The sequence below is a fragment of the Neoarius graeffei genome, chromosome 13, assembly GCF_027579695.1.
Source record: "Neoarius graeffei isolate fNeoGra1 chromosome 13, fNeoGra1.pri, whole genome shotgun sequence".
NCBI classification, from domain to species: Eukaryota; Metazoa; Chordata; class Actinopteri; order Siluriformes; family Ariidae; genus Neoarius; species Neoarius graeffei.
In genome coordinates this window covers 54,528,307-54,551,508 of record NC_083581.1, presented here as the reverse complement: position 1 = coordinate 54,551,508, position 23,202 = coordinate 54,528,307, and the positions used below count along the sequence as shown (strand labels likewise).

The window sequence follows — 23,202 nt, the reverse complement described above, 5'->3', positions numbered from 1 at the left end:
TTGACAATGGCACCAATTTTCTTCTCAAATTTAAAAGAAGAGTCAAAAATTACCCCAAGATTCTTCACATAGGGTTGTACCGTATGTTTGTGGAGAGGGGGGCATTTACAGTAGCTGAGGGGCTAAAAACAATGCTTTCCTTTTTGTCATTGTTTAACTGGAGGAATTTTTTTTTTTAACTCATGCACTTTTTTGACATTCTCAAGGCATAAAATAAAGCCATGAAAGGGGGCAGTTGTCAGAATTTAGTGGGACGTAATCTGCATATAAGTGATGTTTTTGGAAGACAGAAGAGGGTCTAGAATAGATCCTTGGGGAACACCACAGTTAATTAGTACTGTCAGGAAAAACTTATTGCCGATCATAACTGTACATTTCTGATCTTTAAGATAGGAGGTGAACCAGCTGAGGGCAGTGCCCTGAATTCCTATGCCACATTTAAGACTTGGAGAATATCATAGTTGACTGTGTCAAAAGCTGCACAAAGATCAAGCTAAATCAGGACAGCACAGGACCCTGAGTCAACAGACAGCAATAGGTTATTTGACCTTTTAAGTAGTGCAGACTTCATGCTATGTAAAGATCTAAAACCTGACTGATACCTCTCCATGATGTTATGCTGGCTGAATTAAGATGACAGCTGGTAAGATGCAACTTTTTCCATGATCTTGGGTAGAAATGGCAGCTTGGAAATAGGACTATAATTATGTAGGATTGTAGGGTCGAGGTTATGTTTTTTCTGTCATCGGTGAACCACTGCATATTTAAAATAAGGAATTACCAAACCATCTCCAAGGCAGCGATTAATTATGGCCAAGATCCCCTGGCCAGTAGTGGGTAATACCTCTTTAAATAGACAAGTGGGTAGGATATCGAAAGAACAGCGGGGATTCGTTTTACTAACAATGTTTGACAGTTGAGGAAAGGAAAGAGGCTCAGATTGGTCAGATGAACTCGACTGCGCAGTCAATAGGAAGTGAAATACATGTATATAATATGAGTGTGGAAAATAATGCGGCCAGTGGCGGTGCAGAATCTGACTTGGTGCCAAAACATAAATCATCCTCCATTATTTGGAGGTATTTTGGATTCAAAAAGGACGATGTTGACCAGAGTGAGGTGTTGTGCAGGTCGTGCTTAGCAAAAATTGCGACGAAGCAAGGTAGCACAACAAACATGTTTTACCACCTGAAACAACACTGTCATGTGCTGCACGAAGAGTGTATGACAATGAGGGAAACACCGGGGACTTCTCGGTCATCCCAAAATAAGCCAAAGCAAAGTTTGATTGCTGATGCGTTCAGTAGCGTTACACCGTACGAGTCGATGTCCACCAGACATAAAGAAATTACAGACGCTATAACATACCACATTGCAAAAGACATGGTACCTGTGTACACAGTCTCGAAAGAGGGCTTTAAAAAATGGTTCGGACGCTGGACAAGCGTTATAAAATACCATCCCGAACACATTTTAATCAAGTGGCCATTCCGAAACTCTAGAAATTAGTTATAATGCATATAAATGCATTTTCTGCATACAGTTATGTGATCTTTTGAAGAATATAATATGTTGCACTTCAGTGCACTTTCAATGATCCACCAGCTGCTGCATTTGTTATTTATTGTTAAAGCAGAGCTGCAGTAAAATGTTTGATTTGTAATTATTTATTCGTAATTTATGTTAATGTTGGGGCGGCACGGTGGTGTAGTGGTTAGCGCTGTCGCCTCACAGCAAGAAGGTCCTGGGTTCGAGCCCCGTGGCCAGCGAGGGCCTTTCTGTGTGGAGTTTGCATGTTCTCCCCGTGTCCGCGTGGGTTTCCTCCGGGTGCTCCGGTTTCCCCCACAGTCCAAAGACATGCAGGTTAGGTTAACTGGTGGCTCTAAATTGACCGTAGGTGTGAATGTGAGTGTGAATGGTTGTCTGTGTCTGTGTCAGCCCTGTGATGACCTGGCGACTTGTCCAGGGTGTATCCCGCCTTTTGCCCGTAGTCAGCTGGGATAGGCTCCAGCTTGCCTGCGACCCTGTAGAACAGGATAAAGCGGCTAGAGATAATGAGATGAGATGTTAATGTTGATGACTGGCAGTGAGTTCTTAAAAATAAAACTGCACTTTCCATATTTTTTTTGTATTATTATGATTTTATTTTTCTGAAAAATACTTGGTTTTCACCGAGCCTGTAGTCGTTTTGTATCAATATCGAGAGATCTGGCATGAATATCAAGGTGTGTGTGTGTGTGTGTACACACACACGTATGTATACATGTATATGTACACACACCCACACAGATATATATATAAATAATAAATGTGTGCGTATACGTGTGTGTGTATCAGCTGGGAGGTCTGTATCGTGAAATACCGTGACCGAGGTCTTGAAAATACTGACTAAGGCCCTCTGGGCCGAGGTCACGGTATTTCACCATACGGACCGACCTTAAGCTGGTAAATAATATATTTATTTTTTTCTTTACCAAATTCTAACAGAAAACGAGAGCGCCCGAAAGGGAAAACCGAGCCGAGCCGCCATTTTGAATCCTCATTCACGGCTGTAATGCAAATGGCTTCCTCCTCGGTATACAAGTGCACTTCCATGGCAGGAAAAAAACTACATTTTGCCGCCTATGTAGTCCCCTATTTATACAAAACTGAGTCATTCAGGATTCAGCCATGTTTTTGCTCGGCGTTAACAACAGTTAGAGATTTTTAGCTTTCTCCTGAAATGTTTTCTTTCATTTCTTCTTCCTCAGGGTAGTAAAACTCGCTTTCACTGTGAAGACTGTCGTTATCGCTATCCATGATGTAAAATTAATGCTATTCTCCTAAGAAATGCTGGCAAAAATTTATAAGATTTTTGATAATCTTATAAATAAATCTTATAAAAAAAAAGATAAATGTTGACAAAAAATGCTACCATGTTTGTTGTGAACGAGCGAGTCGCCAGAGGTCCGTAACCGGGGTCCGTAACGTAGGATACAGACCCGCTCGCCAGCCAGTCAGAGCGCAGGATTTGATGGAAACCAGACCGTGAAAAAAATAATAGTTCTTGTGGCATCAGTTTTATGAAGAAATTCAAAAACTGTTCACAAGTAAAACCAGATGTCGTGACATGATCAGAGGCAATGGGGTTAATTAATGTACTGATAGCACTGAAAAGTTATTTAGGCCTGTGAAAGTACACTTTAGTTGGTATATTCCTTCAACTCAGCAAAATGAGTGTTTTGTATTGTCTTATTCTTATCTAGACCAATCGTCGCCTCTCAAAAGGACAAGGTGACCCTCCAGGAATGCCTCGAAATTGGCCGCACTGCAAAGGTCTGACACATTCTTCTTCTTTTCTTTTTTTTTTTAAATAAATAAGCATGTAGTACATACCACTGAAAACCAATAAAAGAATGTAACACAATGCAGAGTGCTTAATAAAAGGATAAAATTGGGGACAAGTGTTTAAAAGTGTGACCCTATCCCATTGGCTTCTTTTAACAATTTTGGGGGAAGTTTAATATAATTAGTTAGTTTTGAGGCTGATACGGCAAATGAGCAAAAAGTGGGAGTGCGATTCCTCCACCATCATTTGCTAAAGCTGGACTGACTTGTGCTAATTAACCTCTTTTCCATGTGTGCAATTATTTTTAGTATGTCAAAGTGCGGACCATCACCACACGCCCAAATTCTCTCAAGCAAGGATGCAAGGATCAGAATTTTCCTGTTTCCGAAAATGGAAAGGATGACACTTTATGGCTCACTGAAGTGGAAAAGTTAGTCACTTTTTGTATTCATATGTATGTAATTATGTTAATATTAAACCCATTATTTCACCACCACTTGTATTTGTGTCAGGATTTTTGGATTTCCAAAGCATTACACCGATGCGAAGAACATGGGTCGTCAACAGAGACTGAGGGTGTTGGGTAAATCCTGGAGTGTCCCGGTGATCAGGCATCTCTTTGCCCCACTGAAGGATTACTTTGCCTGTGATGAAGTTCCCCTAAAATGATGAGGATTTTAAAAGATGTTCTTTATCTCTTAAATAGAAATTTACTCTCTGGAATTTCAAGTAATTATTATTATTATTATTTTATTTTTATTCATTTTCCTGAATGTGTGGTTAAATCATTATAGTCACGGACAATATTTGTTTTATCTACTGTAACAATTGTTGTTGTTTTTTTAATATTGAGGGGTTTCTAATTGCCAAACTGTGTCTTTTAATGAATTAACATTTTGAATACAATACCTGTGCACATTTTTATTCATATTCATTAAAGTAATTCATGTTTACTTTCTCATCTCATTATCTCTAGCCGCTTTATCCTGTTCTACAGGGTCGCAGGCAAGCTGGAGCCTATCCCAGCTGACTACGGGCGAAAGGCGGGGTACACCCTGGACAAGTCGCCAAGTCATCACAGGGCCGACATATAGACACAGACAACCATTCACACTCACATTCACACCTACGGTCAATTTAGAGCCACCAGTTAACCTAACCTGCATGTCTTTGGACTGTGGGGGAAACCGGAGGAAACCCACGCGGACACGGGGAGAACATGCAAACTCCACATAGAAAGGCCCTTGTCAGACACGGGGCTCAAACCCGGACCTTGCTGTGAGGCGACAGCGCTAACCACTACACCACCATGCCGCCCCACATTTGAAGTCATAAAATGTATTTACTATACTTCAAAGATTTATATTTGTATTTATTTTAGGTGCATGATGGTGTAGGAGAGTGTAATGGTGTCAACAAGCCTGATGCTTGCAAATTGCCTGTAGGTCATAAATCACTTCTGGCTCATTAAATCGATCATTTAAATTTTCCCTGTCTCTGTACAGGTTTGAATCGCAGGTGATCCAGTGGGATTTATTGTAGGAGGCCATAAGTTGTTTTACCTTTGGCACGGCAGGATACCACAATTGTCCTTCACACTTTTTTTTTTTTTTTAAGCTTGCAACATTTCTGTTACAAACATGTGAAACGTACATTAGTGATTCGTTCGATCTGTGACACAAGTAAGACTGGTGATTAAACAGGTAATATACAGTGTATGGCCAAATATTTGTGGACACCTGACCAGTCACACCCATGTGCTTGTTGACCATCCCATTACAGGTTTAGTTTCCCTTTGCTCTTATAATAACCTCTGCTCTTCTGGGAAAGGTTTTCCACTAGATTTTGGAGTGTAGCTGTGGGGATTTGCTCATTCAGCCCCAAGAGCATTAGTAAGGTCAGGCACTGATGTTGGGCGAGGAGGCCTGGGGCACATTTCATCTCAAAGGTGTTTAGTGGGATTGAGGTCTGGGCTCTGTGCAGGCCACTCGAGTTCTTCGACACCAGCCTTGGTAAGCTATGTCTTTAGTGAGCTCTCTGTGCATAGGGAACAGGTTTGAGCCCCTTGGTTTCAGTGAATAATGCTACAGCATGCAAAGACATTCTGGGCAATTGTGTGCTTCAAACTTTGTTGCAACAGTTTAGGGAAATTTGGCCATATAGTGTAAATCTATCCTCCTGTCCTTGATCAAAGTCAGACTAGTGATTAATGTATAAATGTATTATAAATAATTATGCAGCAGCATGTAGGGTTGCCATTTATAGCTCCAGGCTCCTCAGTTTCACATGTTCTTCCTGTGTCTGTATGGGTTTCAACTAGTTTCTCAGGTGAACCCTGGTTCTCTACTGACCAAGATAAAGCCTTTAGTCAAGATGAGTGACTGGGTGAATAATTATACAGAATATCCTGACTAACAATTACACGAGGGGGGAGAAAAAAAAGCTGTACACACTTTTATTTTGAAATCCATGCACCAAAATGTAATAACATATAATTTTAAAATTGACCTGCTCTGCAATCAGTAAACTGGTGGTGTGGAAATATCATGATCCCAGACTCCGTGTAAAAAATTAAAAAAAAAATTTTTTTCAAGTCTTAAGTTTTTATTGCTATAGATGGCGATTTTATTCTCATTCTCAAGGGTGTGTGTAAAACAAGGACTTTTATTGTGTAAAAAGGAAGTAGAGTGTTCGGGCGGTCACCGTAAAAATTTCCTGGACACTAGTAGCGCTTTTCCTGTCTGTTTACAGCCCGCTGCTGTTCCGAATCAACATCTTTGGTAAGAGATGAAAGTATATTATTAGTTTGTTGAACTATTTATCGAATAATACTGCGGCTAATTACTGACTTTATTCAGAATTTAAGACTTGCCGGTGTTTAGCTAATAAAGTACTAGCGTCAAGCTAGCCTCCAAAACTAGCCTTCAAGCTAAATACCTGTTAGTAGCTAGCATGGTTACATTCCAAACATATTAGTAGCGATAATGTTGGTAAATATGAAATATAGTTATATAACTAGCTATCACAATGGAGTGACCTTAAGCTTGGTAGCGTATTAACAAACGTAACTTTTTTTAATTATTATTATTATTTGCTAGCGGCTTGTTAACGCAGTTTTGTCCTGTCTTCTCAGGAAATGCACTAAACTATAACTGGCATATTTCTGATCGTATAAATCGCCAAATATCTGCCATCTTAACTAGCTAGATACGCAAAATATATTTGGCTATTTCATGATTTTAAAAAATGCCCCTTGCCTTACAATATATTACAACAATCATGAATGTATGCAGGGTTTCCTCTGGGTTCTGAAAAAATAGTCTTCGGTTTTTTTTTTTTTTGCTTTTTCTTAGTTACCGACTTAGCAAAGTGGATTTAATACAGGTTTATATCAACCAAACTGGCCCAACTCAAATATTTGTACAGATACAGGCCTCTCCATTACATACAAAATTAGAGCTCAGTGCCAGTCTCTAATAAGACTTGATTTTGGGCACCATCAGGCTAAAATAAACCTTTTTAGTTTGAGCTTACTTAAGGTTATTTTAGCATGGGATTATTCAAAAGGCCTCCCTTTAGCGTTTACTTCTCCAGAAAACCTGATCTACAATTGAACAAAGTCGAGAAGAGTCTCCAAACAGCCAACAATGAAGGAATCCGATTTTCCTGTCGATTTACAAACCGAACACTTCGTTTTTCATTATGCGTTAGTCAGCCACCACCTGCTTCTATTCTAGTTATTAAAAAGACCAGGGGCTAAGGCAGGTTTTCCTGGGGCTTATATTTATTTTATTTTATTTAATTTTTTAAGGAGATTGGCATTGATAGGTTGGGGAGGTTATATCTAACTTTGCAAGAGCTATTATCGCCCACACACGTTTAAATGTTGTCATCTTTATTACTGATTTTTGCACTGCTCTTTTTGAATTGATGTACTTCCTGTTTCCTTATTATCATCAACACCCATTTATAATATCTCAGGAAGCTGAAGCATGTGTCAATTAACTATTAATTATTTTTTTCGTCATGCGGTTTCCATCAAATCCTGCGCTCTGATTGGCTGGCGAGCGGGTCTGTAGCCTACGATCCCGGATCTCTGGCGACTCGCTCGTTCACAACAACAAACATAGTAGCATTTTTTGTCAGCATTTACCTTTTTTTAAAAAATAAGATTTTCAAAAATGTTATAAATTTTTGCCAGCATTTCTCAGGAGAATAGCATTCATTTTACAGCATGGATAGCGATAAGGACAATTTTTTTTTATTTCGAACATGTGTAAAAAAAATGTATGTAACTATTTGTACATACAAAAGAAAGAAAACGAGGAATAAAAAAAAATAAATAACATAAAGAGCTAAGGCCAAGTTTACATTAGACCGTATCTGTCTCGTTTTCTTCGCGGATGCACTGTCCGTTTACATTAAACCGCCGGGAAATGGGAATCCGCCAGGGTCCACGTATTCAATCCAGATCGTGTCTGGTCCGGTGCTGTGTAAACATTGAGAATACGCGGATACGCTGTGCTGAGCTCTAGCTGGCGTCGATTGGACAACGTCACTGTGACATCCACCTTCCTGATTCGCTGGCGTTGGTCATGTGATGCGACTGCTGAAAAACGGCACGGACTTCCGCCTTGTATCACCTTTCATTAAAGAGTATAAAAGTATGAAAATACTGCAAATACTGATGCAAATACTGCCCATTGTGTAGTTATGATTGTCTTTAGGCTTGCCATCCTTCCACTTGCAAGTGGTAAGTGACTTGCGCACAGCGGCTCAGTCCCGAATCACTGCTCGTGCGCTTAACTCGCGCGCTCTGTGAGCTGCGCAGGGCCGGAGTGCGCACCCTCCAGAGGGCACTCACTGTTCAGGGCGAAGTGATTTGGAGCGCAGCCGCTGAGGAGGAAGCGATGAGCCGCACTGACACATTTCAACTTGCGTGCCAAATTAGTCATGTGATTAGCGTATCCGTCTATTGGCATTGCTGTGTGCACACGAATCGTGTATTGGCGTTGCTGTGTGCACGCTAATCGTTTTTAAAAACGTTAATCTGATGATCCGCTGATACGGTCTAATGTAAACCCCACCTAAGACATTAAAAAACACCACACATTGTTCGAAAAAGGAGTGGGAAGAAGTACAATACTCAGCGTTCACAGTGAAAGTGAGTTTTACTACCCTGAGGAAGAAGAAATAAAAGAAAACATTTCAGGAGAAAGCTAAAAACTTCTAACACTATGTTCACACTGCAAGGCTTAATGCTCGATTCCGATTTTTTTGTGAAATCCGATTTTTTTGTGAGGTCGTTCACATTAACAAATATATGCGACTTGTATGTGATCCTCAGTATGAACGAAAAGCGACCTAAAAGTGTTCCGCATGCGCATTGCAGGATACGACGACGTCACACGCAGTGAGCACGGCCAGTGTTTACGGAAGTAACCTAAAGTTTCCTGTGTATGACAGTAGCCAGCATGGAGTACCTGGCGATGATGCAGTTGTTGTTGCGACGGAGCCAGAACATGCACAATAGCCTGATGTTAAGGAGGAGGTTGAGAAGGAAGAGGGCAAGGGTTTTGGCTCAGGCGTTCTGCGGGGTAGTGACTGCAACCTCCGTTCAAAGGAACATCAAAGCCATGTTGTTGTTGTAACTTTTTTTGAGAGACCTGCCGCCTACTTCAGCGCAGAATAGTGACGTTTGTGGCTTGTTGATGACGTGTAAGTCGGATGAATGCGACCTGGCGGTTCAGACTGAAGTCGCATATGAAAAGATCGGATAGGAATCGGAATTAGGACCACATATCCAAACGGCCTGGGTCGGATTTGAAAAAATCGGATCTGTGTCGTTCATATTGTCAATAAAAGATCGGATACAGGTCACATATGGGTGAAAAAATCGGATTTGAGTCACTTCAGCCTGCAGTGTGAACGTAGTGTAACTTGCTAACGCTGAGCAAAAACATGGCTGAATCCTGAATGACTCAATTTTGTATAAATAGGAGACTACATAAGTGGCAAAATGTAGTTTTTTTTTTCCTGCCATGGAAGTGCACTTGTATACCGAGGAGGAAGCAATTTGCCTTACAGCCGTGAATGAGGATTCAAAATGACGCCTCGGCTCGGTTTTCCCTTTCGGGTGCTCTCGTTTTCTGTTAGAATTTGGTAAAGAAAAAAATATATATATTATTTACCAGCTTAAGGTCGGTCCATATGGTGAAATACCGTGACCTCGGCTTTGAATACTGACCTCGGCCCAGAGGGCCTCACTCAGTACTTTCAAGACCTCGGTCACGGTATTTCACGATACGGACCTCCCAGCTGGTAAATAACGTATATATCGTTCATAAAATTAAGTCACTTTAATAAAGCATATTATTTATCACGCGCACGTCTCTCCTTTAGGACCACAAAGTAGGCATATCAGGTGAAAATTTACTCCGTATTGCTTGAAACTGCTCTCACTGAATTCAGGATTGAATTCTGAATGACACGCATCTCCCATAACCCGGGACAGAACAGTACCGTTACGTTTCTTCTTATCAGGGTTCTCCACTTCTAATAAAAGGTGGTGGTGGGCGTTTGGGGGCTGCCGAGGTGACGGACTTTGGGCTTTTTTGACAGTGAAACTGGCCAATAAATGGATCGGAAATGCTAAATCATTGTTAAAATCATTTTACAAAAAATTAACACATTCTTACTGTACATATCTTCGTCAGTGTGAGACTCATTTGACATTTCAGTTGAGACTGATGCGCCTGTTGCGCATCCCTGAATGAATTATTTTTTTCTGTGTGTGAAAAGTAAATGAACTCCCATGCATAAACAAAATACCCAATTACAATAAATGCATACATTTTTTACAATACATGTAATGTTAACATGTTCCTATGACCGAGTCTGATACCAGCATTCGAGACCTAATCGTTAAAAATAAAAAGACTAGTCTTACCTAATGCACCTTTAATGGTTGAGGAAATGCATGTGTGGTGGGCTCATGTAATGTAGATGTAATGGGTAGAGCATGTAGATGTAATGGGTAGAGCATGTAAAAACAGTATACCGGGGCACTGTTGAATTCTCAAATTTGATTGGTTAGGTGTTGATTAATTTTCTATAACGGCAGCTCTGACATGGTGATAGATTAGATTAAACTTTATTGATCCCTTTGGGAGGGTTCCCTCAGGGAAATTAAGATTCCAGCAGTATCATTACAGGATAAATAGAGAATAGAAAATGGAGAAAAAACTTCTAGATAAATTAAATTAAGTATTTACATATACAAATATAAAAAGAATAAGATATGGGGGGGGACCAGCAGGAGAGAGATTGCACATTGTCCAGTATTGCTTATTGTTAGGCTAGGCTACTGCCCTTCCCGTCCTCTGTCCTCCTGTTACCCCCAGAGAGGAGTTGTACAGTCTGATGGCGTGAGGGACAAAGGAGTTTTTGAGTCTGTTCGTCCTGCACTTGGGAAGGAGCATTCTGTCACTGAACAGACTCCTCTGGTTGCTGATGACGGTGTGCAGGGGGTGACTGGCATCGTCCATGATGTTCAATAGTTTGTTGATAGTCCTCTTCTCTTCCACCGTCACCAGAGAGTCCAGCTTCATGCCGACCACAGAGCCAGCCAGCCCGCCTGATCAGTTTGTACAGCCTGGATGTGTCCTTCTTGGATGTGCTGCCCCCCCCCCCCCCCCCCCCCAAAAAAAAAGCACGCCACAGTGTAAAACAGGACACTGGCGACCACAGACTGATAGAACATCCACAAGAGTTTCCTGCAGATGTTAAAGGACCGCAGCCTCCTAAGGATATATAGGCTGCTCTGTCCCTTCCTGTATAAGTGGTTGGTGTTGCAAGTCCAGTCCAGCTTGCTGTCCAGCCACAGCCCGAGGTACTTGTAGGAATCCACAGCCTCCACCTCGACTCCCTCGATCAGAACTGGTCATGACCTTGGTCTGGACCTCCCAAAGTCAATGACCAGCTCCTTGGTCTTTGAGATGTTGAGCTGCAGGTGGTTCCTGTTGCACCACACAGCAAAGTCCCTCACCAGGCTCCTATACTCCTCCTCTCTGTCGTCACTGATGCACCCAACGATGGCTGTGTCATCGGCGAACTTCTGAATGTGACTGAGCTCCGAGTTGTAGCAGAAGTCCGTGGTGTACAGGGTGAAGAGAAGAGGGGCCAGCACCGTACCCTGGGGTGCTCCGGTGCTGCTAATCACAGTGTCAGACGTGATGTCCTTCAGCCTGACGTACTGCAGCCTGTCGGTGAGGTAGCTGGAGATCCAGGTGACCAGGCAAGGGTCCACTCGCATCCTGTTCAGTTTGTCCTGAAGCAAAAGGGGCTGGATGGTGTTGAAGGCACTCGAGAAGTCCAAGAAGAGGATCCTCACTGTGCCATTTCCCTTATCCAGATGCGAGTGGGCTCGGTGTATCAGGTAGAGGATGGCGTCTTCCACACCAGCACCTACCCAGTATGCAAACTGCAGACAGTCCAGTTGGCTGTAATTCATAGGTTTTCACAGGTTTACAGTGCTCTCCCATAATTATTAGCACCCCTTGTAAAGATTAGTAAAAAGGGGTTAGAAGAAAATCCACCTTTTGGTGAAGTCGCTTCATCTTGCGCTGAAAAAATGAGCAAATCCAACCTTGAATAGAAATAAATTTATTCTGGGGCATTGTGGCTCAGCTGGATAAGGCGCCATACCATAAATCTGGGGACCCGGGTTCGATTCCAACCCGAGGTCATTTCCCGATCCCTCCCCGTCTCTCCCGCTCATTTCCTGTCTCTACACTGTCCTATCCAATAAAGGTGAAAAAAGCCCCCCCCCCCCCCCCCCCCCCAAAAAAAAAAAGAAATTTATTCAGAGAAAAGCAATCCCCTCATTAAGCAAAAAATTTTCAACAAACGTGTGCAGTATTGTTTAACTTAAAATGTGCTTTATAGTCTTTGATATGGTGCAACTTTGTCAGATGTTTTTTTTTTTTTAATTATTTTTATACCCCCCCGCTCGGGGGGGGTACTGGTTTACCGACTGAATGTATTTGCAAAACATATAGGGTGGGTTTACAAAAGGTTCATAACATTTTTCTCAGCAACTACAAATCACAACGGCCTGATATTTGGTACCGAGCTTCAGCTTGGGATTCTATACCGTGTGTACCGTTTTCAGGTCTGTCACACATCGTCCTGTTTACCGACTGAATGTATTTACGAAACACACAGGGTGGATTTTGATGCTATTTCAAAATGACAGTTTACCAGGATGCTATTTGAAATCCCTGGGGAGAGACACTGCTCTTTACTTACTTCAGGGTTAATTATTTGTTGAAGTTAACATTCATAATAAGTGTTCGATTGCTTGCATTCTGATATGAGAGTGGGGGTGTATGTAAGTGAGCAGTAGCTCACAGTTGATCGTTTTTAGTACATTTATGGAAGGACTTTTAGTGCTTTGTAATGGTTAGTATTGGCCTTTTTCCACCAATGTGGTGCCGATGCCCCATCTAGAACCGGTTACATGTGTTTTGGCCTATTAAAAGACAGGTTCCGGTGCCAAAAAGCCGGCACTGGCACAGCACCACAAAATTGCTGGTCCCAAAATTGGAACCACTGACATGAGTGTCTATGGGAGGGGCTACCGCAATAAATTTGCCGCCATTTTAATAAAACATGATCGAAATCAAAAAGTGCTCCAGTTAGGCAACCTTGAAATGCAAGATTTATTGACTTTAAAAGTAAATTTATAAAAAGCAAGCAAAGCAGATGCGTTCTGTCTGCCATGACTTTTTTTTCTGCAAATGTTACCCCTTTAACTTTTCAACAGAAATGACCCCAAAATCTGCTACGTACGGTTTGGTTCTCAAACCTTTCGAAACCTGTGGGTGGGCTCTACCAAGGCACCAAAGCAGAGCTGGTTCCACACCAGCACCATCCTGGTGGAAAAGAGCAATCCGTTTTCCACCACAGGAAAGTGTTTCGGACATTGTGCTTTATTTCCAGTAACATAAGCATTTTTGTTTGTTTTGGGTTGTTTATGCATGCTGCAGGTGGCACAGAGGGTGAGGGAATGACTTATAGTTGCTGTAATTTGAAATAGAATTACAAAATAAATGGTATCGTTGTGAATATTAAAGCATTATTTTGTGGCAAAAACAGTATAATCCCTGATTGAAATGTATTCATGGTTATCATTTTAAAGGTTTTTTTTTCTCTTTCTGTTTATCACTTGCTTCTTTCTGTTTTTGCCTCATTCTCAGAGCCTGCTGCAGATTTGCAAACCCAACTTGCGTAAAATTTGACGTCTTCCTGTTTAATTGCGTTTAAAGTGAACATGTGAAAGGGGATTGTGTTGAAAGAGGAACCGGTGTGTTTTCCACCATGTGCCAAGATGTACCATAACAATTCAAAACCTCTTGGGTCATCACTAACACTACCGATGCTGGTTAGCTAGCTTAAAGGAAAACTCCAGAGTGAAATGCTTTTAGGTCTATTTTCGCATTATTGGGAGTGCATACGTTGGGTTGCTATCACAATCACGTCAATCGGATGTGTTTTGAGAAAATTAGTTTTTTGTGATTTCAACGGGAAAGCGCTAACACGGCAGTGGCTGGGGCATGTCTTTTTGCCGATACAAAACCCTAGTTTTAAAACCATTGCAGAGCTCAAAACAACATGACCGTTCTGTGGAAGTGAGTTTAGGGTTCCTACAAGCAAAACGAGTTGTCCCTGGCTCTGCATGTGCACGGATAGTGTTAGAAAAGTAAATAAAAATCCAGCGACCTTACCTGAAGTCGGTCTTCCTCAGATGCCATCTTGAGTGGACAGTCCGTAAAAGTCGAGTGCAGAGCCCATGGTTCATTTCCAGCGGGATGGGCTCTGCACTCGGCACTCGACTTTTACGGACTGTCCACTCAAGATGGCGTCTGAGGAAGACCGACTTCAGGTAAGGTCGCTGGATTTTTATTTACTCTTCTAACACACTATCCGTGCACATGCAGAGCCAGGGACAACTCGTTTTGCTTGTAGGAACCCTAAACTCACTTCCACAGAACGGTCATGTTGTTTTGAGCTTTGCAGTGGTTTTAAAACTAGCGTTTTGTATCGGCAAAAAGACATGCCCCAGCCACTGCCGTGTTAGCGCTTTCCCGTTGAAATCACAAAGAACTAATTTTATCAAAACACATCCGATTGACGTGATTGTGATAGCAACCCAACGTATGCACTCCCAATAATGCGAAAATAGACCTAAAAGCATTTCACTCTGGAGTTTTCCTTTAACACAAGGATTAACTTTGGAGTTTGAGTTTCGAGATGTACATTGGAGTCATGTTCAGAGTGTTTACAAGAAGAATCCATATAAAAGATCCATTCTTGCAGTATTAAAGTCCTTCTAGTAGATTCTGTCCACTCAGCAGCTATCGTGGTATTAACAAGTCCAGTCCTATCTATCGGAGACCCATAAACCCGAAACATGGATTTTAAAAGCACTTCAATTCTGACAAAGCCCTTGTAAATAATGTCTGTAGCTTCAATAACGCAAGCAAAAATATATATTTTCAGGTTGTTCTGGCTTTTGCACGTCAAGTTTCTCCATGACAAAAAGGGGAGACCCCTGACGTGCCAAACTTGTCTTAACTTTCTGTTCAGTGTTCAATACTGAATCTGATATTGATTATCTGTCATACACCATACTTGTTTTTTTAAAAAAAAAGGTCTGACTCCAGCATCTGATACTAACGTGATGTGACACCTGCCTCGTGTACTTTGTCGTGCTGATGATCAGACTGCAAACTTGCTCTGTGAAAATATCAGGAGAAGGAACTGCAGTAGAAATAACCTGATCAAACGTCAGTATGGTGTTTAAACGGTCTCTTTAGAGGGTATTGGTCTTGACAAGTGCCAAAAACGTACTCGGACTGGAAATAATGGTATAGATGCATCCCTTGTTACTATGGTAACTGTGATTTGTTAAACCAAAATGGCTTGCTAATCCTATGTAGTCAAGTGGGATTTTATTGCAATATGGGATTCCACTATGGCATAAAATGTTTTCTCCAGGACCTTGGTGCAACACCTTAAATTACAGTAGTACAGTACGCAAGAAAATAAAGTGCAAATACACAACAGTGTAAGACGAGTGCGGAAAAATAAGCATGCTGAACAATGAACACACAGGACAGTAGAACAGTGTTGTGTGGGAAAGCTGTACAATAGGCAGTAAACTACTGTGTAATGTAGCAGCAATATGGGTGGCTTAAAAAAAAAAAAGAGACTCTTGTAAATGAGTGTCTGATACAGCATTTTTACCAAAGACCATCATGAAAATGGTACCGACTGCCATGTGGCGAGGCACGCTGCAATACAGATGTGAGTAGGGAGTCAAAGTCTCGCATGGAACGTGGAAGTAGAGTAATTCCAATATGTCACTATATCTTGCCTTACCAAAATGTAATGCATTGTGTTGAGTATTAAACCTCATCTCATCTCCTCTAGCCGCTTTATCCTGTCCTACAGGGTCGCAGGCAAGCTGGAGCCTATCCCAGCTGACTACGGGCGAAAGGCGGGGTACACCCTGGACAAGTCGCCAGGTCATCACAGGGCTGACACACAGACACAGACAACCATTCACACTCACATTCACACCTACGGTCAATTTAGAGTCACCAGTTAACCTAACCTGCATGTCTTTGGACTGTGGGGGAAACCGGAGCACCCGGAGGAAACCCACGCGGACACGGGGAGAACATGCAAACTCCACACAGAAAGGCCCTCGCCGACCACGGGGCTCGAACCCGGACCTTCTTGCTGTGAGGCAACAGCGCTAACCACTACACCACCGTGCCGCCCCAGTATTAAACCTGTATTTTTTTTTTTTTCTTTAGGTTTAAATAAAATGTTTAGTTAGTTTTACATTGTTTCTGATTCAGGCCCACTTTACACGGGGACGGTCTGAAACAAAAACACAAAAGTCCGTTTTCGTTCTCACTTTTTTCCGCGTCTACATGACCGTTTTCAAGGAGGAAATCTGCGTCTATACGGTGACGCATAAATGTGTGGAATTCAATTGGATGTGCATGCCAGGCGGCTAGGTGGTGCTGTGAAAGACCTCCGCTATGTCTGCACACATGCGCAACGTCTTCCGTCTTGTCTGATCTGCACATCTGCGCCGCGAAAACTTTGACTACTCTGGCTATGGTAAGTAAGAAAGTAAGTAAAAAAGTAAGAGCATACTATACCCGCCTCTGTTCATTAGCGGTATATGTGCAGATTCAGTATAGATGTTCGAAGGACTCCTGGACGTTTATTAAAGCTGCCAGAGCAGCTTGAAGGTCCGTTGGATCGATGTAATCAGGCATGCTCTGACTTTACTTACTTTCTTACTTCCCGGGCTGGCATGTACAGTATATGACATATGTATGACGTAAACGCGTACCCGACGTGAGCAGATCCGAGCAGAGTTTCGCGTATTGGGTAGTTTAGACGGATATGCAACGGGGGCTATTTTTAACTTATCCACTCTGGAAGGCGTTTTCAATTTTTTCCATTTTTCAGCCTCGGAAATGCCGTCCCCGTGTAGACGAAAGGCACTTCCGATAAAATATTTAGTCGTTTTTACCCGACAGCGTCCTCGTGTAAACGGGCCCTCAGAAATAAAGTCTTTCCAGTAATTGTTCATTCAAATTCTGTTCAAAATATTCTTAAAACCAAATTGAATCAAATCATGAAGCCAGTATCATGAATTGAATTGTGATCGGAGTGCATCGTTACACCCCTGATTTTTATTTTATTTTTTTTAAATGCATATCCCTGTGTTCTTATTGAATATTCTGACCAATCTGATTCAAAAAAGCCCTTTGATTATAAATTAATTTGTTATTCATGCGGGGCGGCACGGTGGTGTAGTGGTTAGCGCTGTCGCCTCACAGCAAGAAGGTCCGGGTTCGAGCCCCGGGGCCAGCGAGGGCCTTTCTGTGTGGAGTTTGCATGTTCTCCCCGTGTCCGCGTGGGTTTCCTCCGGGTGCTCCGGTTTCCCCCACAGTCCAAAGACATGCAGGTTAGGTTAACTGGTGACTCTAAATTGACCGTAGGTGTGAATGTGAGTGTGAATGGTTGTCTGTGTCTCTGTGTCAGCCCTGTGATGACCTGGTGACTTGTCCAGGGTGTACCCCGCCTTTCGCCCATAGTCAGCTGGGATAGGCTCCAGCTTGCCTGCGACCCTGTAGAACAGGATAAAGCGGCTAGAGATAATGAGATGTGATGTTATTCATGCCTTGTACTAAAAAAATTTTTCTCCTCATCACTTTGTTTTTATAGATAGACGAGTGCAACGATGCAGACCATTAAGTGTGTAGTCGTTGGTGATGGTGCTGTGGGTAAAACTTGCCTCTTGATTTCATACACCACAAACAAGTTCCCTTCGGAGTATGTCCCAACAGTAAGTCTGTTAACTTTATTTTGTCCTTTTCTTCCTCCTTTCTGAATAGTATTAGAAGTATTTTGTGTGTCTATGCCAGTGATTTAATAACCTTAAGATACTAGTATTAAACTAATACAGCTTTAACATGCACATGGACCCAGAAGTTGTTGGCCGTTTGTGATCTAATGGTTTTGTTTTCACTTGTAGGTGTTCGATAACTATGCTGTAACTGTAATGATTGGCGGTGAACCTTACACTCTTGGATTATTTGACACTGCAGGTATGTTGTCCTTATCTATCCCAGTCAGCAACTGTGCTTGATATGATTATTATATGGACACGAGTGTTTTACTGGCAAATGCACCACTTGTATTTTTCATGCGAGCTACATCCGGAACACAGAGAACCAAAACTGTGATGTAAATCTCTGTGTCATTCGTGAGGAAATCGATGAATTGTTTTGATAAATTTAGGTACACTTTTTGTGAATGTGTCTATATAATAAAAAGAAAATCACACGTTGACTTGAAGATATGAAGTTTATCTTCTCGTATTGAAAAACTCGCATTTTTCATACAAAATACATCGCGGATCTGAGTGACCTATTTCATTCTGATATGTTCACCACTCGAAGATAAACCTCATATCTTCACGCAGCTGTGTAATATCCTCTTTTTTTTTTTTTATTACGATATGATTTAATCACTGAGGACTGACAGGAAAATGAACATTTTTACCATTTCAACTTTATGGAGGGCACGGGAGAGCTTAAAAGAGATACGCAGAACCTTTACAACCCCGATTCCAAAAAAGTTGGGACAAAGTACAAATTGTAAATAAAAACGGAATGCAATAATTTACAAATCTCAAAAACTGATATTGTATTCACAATAGAACATAGACAACATATCAAATGTCGAAAGTGAGACATTTTGAAATTTCATGCCAAATATTGGCTCATTTGAAATTTCATGACAGCAACACATCTCAAAAAAGTTGGGACAGGGGCAATAAGAGGCTGGAAAAGTTAAAGATACAAAAAAGGAACAGCTGGAGGACCAAATTGCAACTCATTAGGTCAATTGGCAATAGGTCATTAACATGACTGGGTATAAAAAGAGCATCTTGGAGTGGCAGCGGCTCTCAGAAGTAAAGATGGGAAGAGGATCACCAATCCCCCTAATTCTGCGCCAACAAATAGTGGAGCAATATCAGAAAGGAGTTCGACAGTGTAAAATTGCAAAGAGTTTGAACATATCATCATCTACAGTGCATAATATCATCAAAAGATTCAGAGAATCTGGAAGAATCTCTGTGCGTAAGGGTCAAGGCCGGAAAACCATACTGGGTGCCCGTGATCTTCGGGTCCTTAGACGGCACTGCATCACATACAGGCATGCTTCTGTATTGGAAATCACAAAATGGGCTCAGGAATATTTCCAGAGAACATTATCTGTGAACACAATTCACCGTGCCATCCGCCGTTGCCACCTAAAACTCTATAGTTCAAAGAAGAAACCGTATCTAAACATGATCCAGAAGCGCAGACGTCTTCTCTGGGCCAAGGCTCATTTAAAATGGACTGTGGCAAAGTGGAAAACTGTTCTGTGGTCAGACGAATCAAAATTTGAAGTTCTTTATGGAAATCAGGGACGCCGTGTCATTCGGACTAAAGAGGAGAAGGACGACCCGAGTTGTTATCAGCACTCAGTTCAGAAGCCTGCATCTCTGATGGTATGGGGTTGCATTAGTGCGTGTGGCATGGGCAGCTTACACATCTGGAAAGACACCATCAATGCTGAAAGGTATATCCAGGTTCTAGAGCAACATATGCTCCCATCCAGACGACGTCTCTTTCAGGGAAGACCTTGCATTTTCCAACATGACAATGCCAAACCACATACTGCATCAATTACAGCATCATGGCTGCGTAGAAGAAGGGTCCGGGTACTGAACTGGCCAGCCTGCAGTCCAGATCTTTCACCCATAGAAAACATTTGGCGCATCATAAAACGGAAGATACGACAAAAAAGACCTAAGACAGTTGAGCAACTAGAATCCTACATTAGACAAGAATGGGTTAACATTCCTATCCCTAAACTTGAGCAACTTGTCTCCTCAGTCCCCAGACGTTTACAGACTGTTGTAAAGAGAAAAGGGGATGTCTCACAGTGGTAAACATGGCCTTGTCCCAACTTTTTTGAGATGTGGTGTTGTCATGAAATTTAAAATCACCTAATTTTTCTCTTTAAAGGATACATTTTCTCAGTTTAAACATTTGATATGTCATCTATGTTCTATTCTGAATAAAATATGGAATTTTGAAACTTCCACATCATTGCATTCTGTTTTTATTTACAATTTGTACTTTGTCCCAACTTTTTTGGAATCGGGGTTGTATTTTTAAGCAGATTTCTGAGTGGATAGCATCTCTGCCCTTGACTCTTGTATGCTGCATAAATGGGAATAAAAAATATCTATATTTTTGAGAGTTAAAATCGACCGCAAAGTTGGTATTCGAGCTGCCCCGCTGAGCCAGCCAGCCCCGAGTGTGTGACCTCACAGCAGGAAGCAGTTTTAAGGCTGAGGCCTTTGACAGCTATAGACCAAAGTCATATAAATAAAAATTTATGGTGAAATTAAGAAATACCATTACCGACTTGCTCAACTAAGACTGATTTGACTTCATTGATTGTGGGTTGACTCTCATTAAAACAGGATAGGTGTGTTAACTTATGCAACATACATGTACATGCATGCATTTTCACTGATAAAACGTAAAAGGCTAATTAAATAATCAGATGAACTGAGACAATCACATTCTGAAGCAAATTAAATAATCTTATACCGGTAACTTAAATACACAATACAAGTTGTATGTATTAATCTAAATGCAGGTAAACGACGAGTGGTGGTGTTTTGTATCCAAATGAGAGTCGGAGCTTACCCGTCTGTGTTCTCGCTTCTTGAAGGCCGATCTTGTGGTCGATGGTTTTTGAAACAGTCTGACTTTCAGTTGTTCGTTCAGTTCTCCATTCATTCGCGTCTACATAAGGGTGAGATATTGCTGCTGAAGCAAGCATATCCAGCGGAGAAATCAGATGGCTGGTCCACTCATTCTCCATTTTCTCTATACTGAGTGCTCAGGCAATTACTAAAACCTGGGACAGGGACGTCACCGGTTTTGGCAACAACTGCGGGGAAGGTCACTGCCCGAACAATGTCATGTCACGTCACGTCACGTCCCTGGTTTTAGCAACAACCCTCGGCCCACGCTCCGGGAGAACTGGTGCAACTGAACCTGCTTTCCTTTTCTTGTAGTTTTATTTTCCTTTAATTGTTGATACTGCACCCTCTTTCAGTACGGGCTTATAGCCAATGTTCCTCAACAGATCAGAGGTCTTGTACGAGTCTTCAATAAAATGTGCAGAGCAGAGGAGAGACCACTTTGTAGCCACCTGATGTACCCGTGAACTACGCGCAAAATGCATCCAAATCTTTGCAGTTTGAGCATTCTTGGACCATGAGTGCAACATAAATCCACCTTCTGTCGTGTTGCTGCACCCGCCAGCAACACATCTATGTTGCATGGCGATAAATTAGCTCAAAATGGAAGCTCGAAGTTGCAGTCAGCTGTGTTTTAGTATAGCGGAAATGGCGATGAGACCAATAGCCTTCCTGCGGTGATGTCACAGATGTCAAGGTGATTTACTCAGACCGCTACCTATAGGAATCACTTTAATCGTACAAATTACTATATTAGATTTATTAACGCTTAAAACTATTCCTATGCCATTCTTGAAGTCTCAAGGTGTTTATATACAAAAAGTGAGGCCATGGCTCTGTGTATATGTTTTAATATCGGCTCTGTCATAATCAGCTGTGTAGTCAGGAACTGCTGGATGGCAGCATCAATCATAAAATGGTGGATTATGAAGTGATTTGGCAGGATTGTGCTGTAAACTCTTTATATTAAAAAATGTTGGGTTTTTTTAATCATTTTATAAGCCTGTGTCCTTATGGCTGACATTTTTGTCTGTTGATGCTAAAAGAACACATCTGAGCACAGACCAGTGCAGGAGGGGGGGAAAACTGATTTTAATTGCTTTCTAATTATTTTCACTGTTACCGTATTTTCTGGACTATAAGCTGCTACTTTTTTCCTAGGTTTTGAACCATGCGGCTTATACAAAGGTGCGGCTATTCTGTGGATTTTTCTTCCACCGCTAGGGGCGCTCTAACCGGAAGTAGAATCAAAAATAAGATAGACGAAAAATCAATGCAAAGAAGAATTAGCAGATCTTTAGCAGATAGAACACGCATGACAAATTACTAACTGGTAATTATTTTCAAATCCAGCGAAGATGATTAAAGTGACTTGTGGTTTCAAACACAGGAGAAATGAAGGTAAATAAATACCGGTTATTTTCTCTTGGTTCTGTTCCGTTTTAATCAGCAAAGTTGCTGCCGTGTTAAAAGGCACTGTTCGGAAAGAATCTGTTCAGGTACATACATGTACATTTACAGTACAAAATCGTTCTGTACATGCAGTAAATATCTAATTTTTCAACATAGATATCTGCGGCTTATAGCCCGGTGCGGCTTGTATATCATCTTTTATTTTTAAATAGAGCGGATGCGGCTTATATACAGGTGCGCTCTATAGTCCAGAAAATACGGTAACTTTATTGGTAAAGGTGTTTCATTGTCGACCTACTTAATCTTTTTGTGGTTCCCTCCCCCTCCGCTGAAAACCGAAAGTGCTGGTGTTAACTATTTTCAGGCAAATATTTTAAATAAATATAGTTAATGTTGAAGTAGTTGAATTTATTTTTCCCCTTACTGGCCTGGTATATAGCCAAGATTTAAAAACAAACTAAAACAAAAAAACAACAATGGATTAAGCCGTGGACTTGGCAAACGTGTATTAAGTTGCTGAGAAACCCGTTTAAAAAAACTGACCTTCAGTCTGGAATGCTTGTGTTTGGATGCACATCTCATTAGACAGACCCTCTGTGGGCTTACATTTGGGGTCAGTTAATATCAGAGATGTTATATCAAAACATCTGTACACACACATTCAGATTAATAAGTTGATTGGCTCATCTCCCATTTTGCCAGGAGAGAAATGGACTGATCTTTGGGCATTTTGAATGATTACTAGTGTTCTCTGGTGTTTAACTGACGAAAATGTGCAAAGGTTGGCAGCTCTGGTAGTCTAATATAATCAAAGTAAATGTCACTGAACGACACTGCAGTGTAATATAGTGTAGAGGTGATTAAATCACACAGTGGGGAAAATAAGTATTTGATACACTGCCGATTTTGCAAGTTTTCCTACTTACAAAGAAGGGAGAGGTCTGTAATTTTTATCGTAGGTACACTTCGACTGTGAGAGACAGAATCTAAAAAAAAAATCCAGAAAATCACGTTGTATAATATTTTTTTTAATTAT

General features: G+C 41.4%; 2 protein-coding genes across 2 annotated transcripts in view; both read left to right on the top strand.

Moving 5' to 3' along the window:
* The window catches only part of dnmt3bb.3 (DNA (cytosine-5-)-methyltransferase beta, duplicate b.3), a 56,378-nt gene extending 50,493 nt beyond the window's left edge, over nucleotides 1–5,885 (top strand). The window contains exons 21-23 of the mRNA XM_060938050.1: nucleotides 3,246–3,315; nucleotides 3,637–3,758; nucleotides 3,841–5,885. Of these exons, the coding sequence (XP_060794033.1) occupies nucleotides 3,246–3,315; nucleotides 3,637–3,758; nucleotides 3,841–3,997 (349 nt within the window). The 3' untranslated portion in view covers nucleotides 3,998–5,885. The remainder of the gene's footprint in view (nucleotides 1–3,245; nucleotides 3,316–3,636; nucleotides 3,759–3,840) is intronic.
* A 127-nt stretch (nucleotides 5,886–6,012) lies between these two features.
* Nucleotides 6,013–23,202, top strand: part of cdc42l2 (cell division cycle 42 like 2) — a 34,530-nt gene continuing 17,340 nt past the window's right edge. The window contains exons 1-3 of the mRNA XM_060938049.1: nucleotides 6,013–6,108; nucleotides 17,645–17,765; nucleotides 17,955–18,027. Coding sequence (XP_060794032.1) covers nucleotides 17,661–17,765; nucleotides 17,955–18,027 — 178 coding nt within the window. The 5' untranslated portion in view covers nucleotides 6,013–6,108; nucleotides 17,645–17,660. The remainder of the gene's footprint in view (nucleotides 6,109–17,644; nucleotides 17,766–17,954; nucleotides 18,028–23,202) is intronic.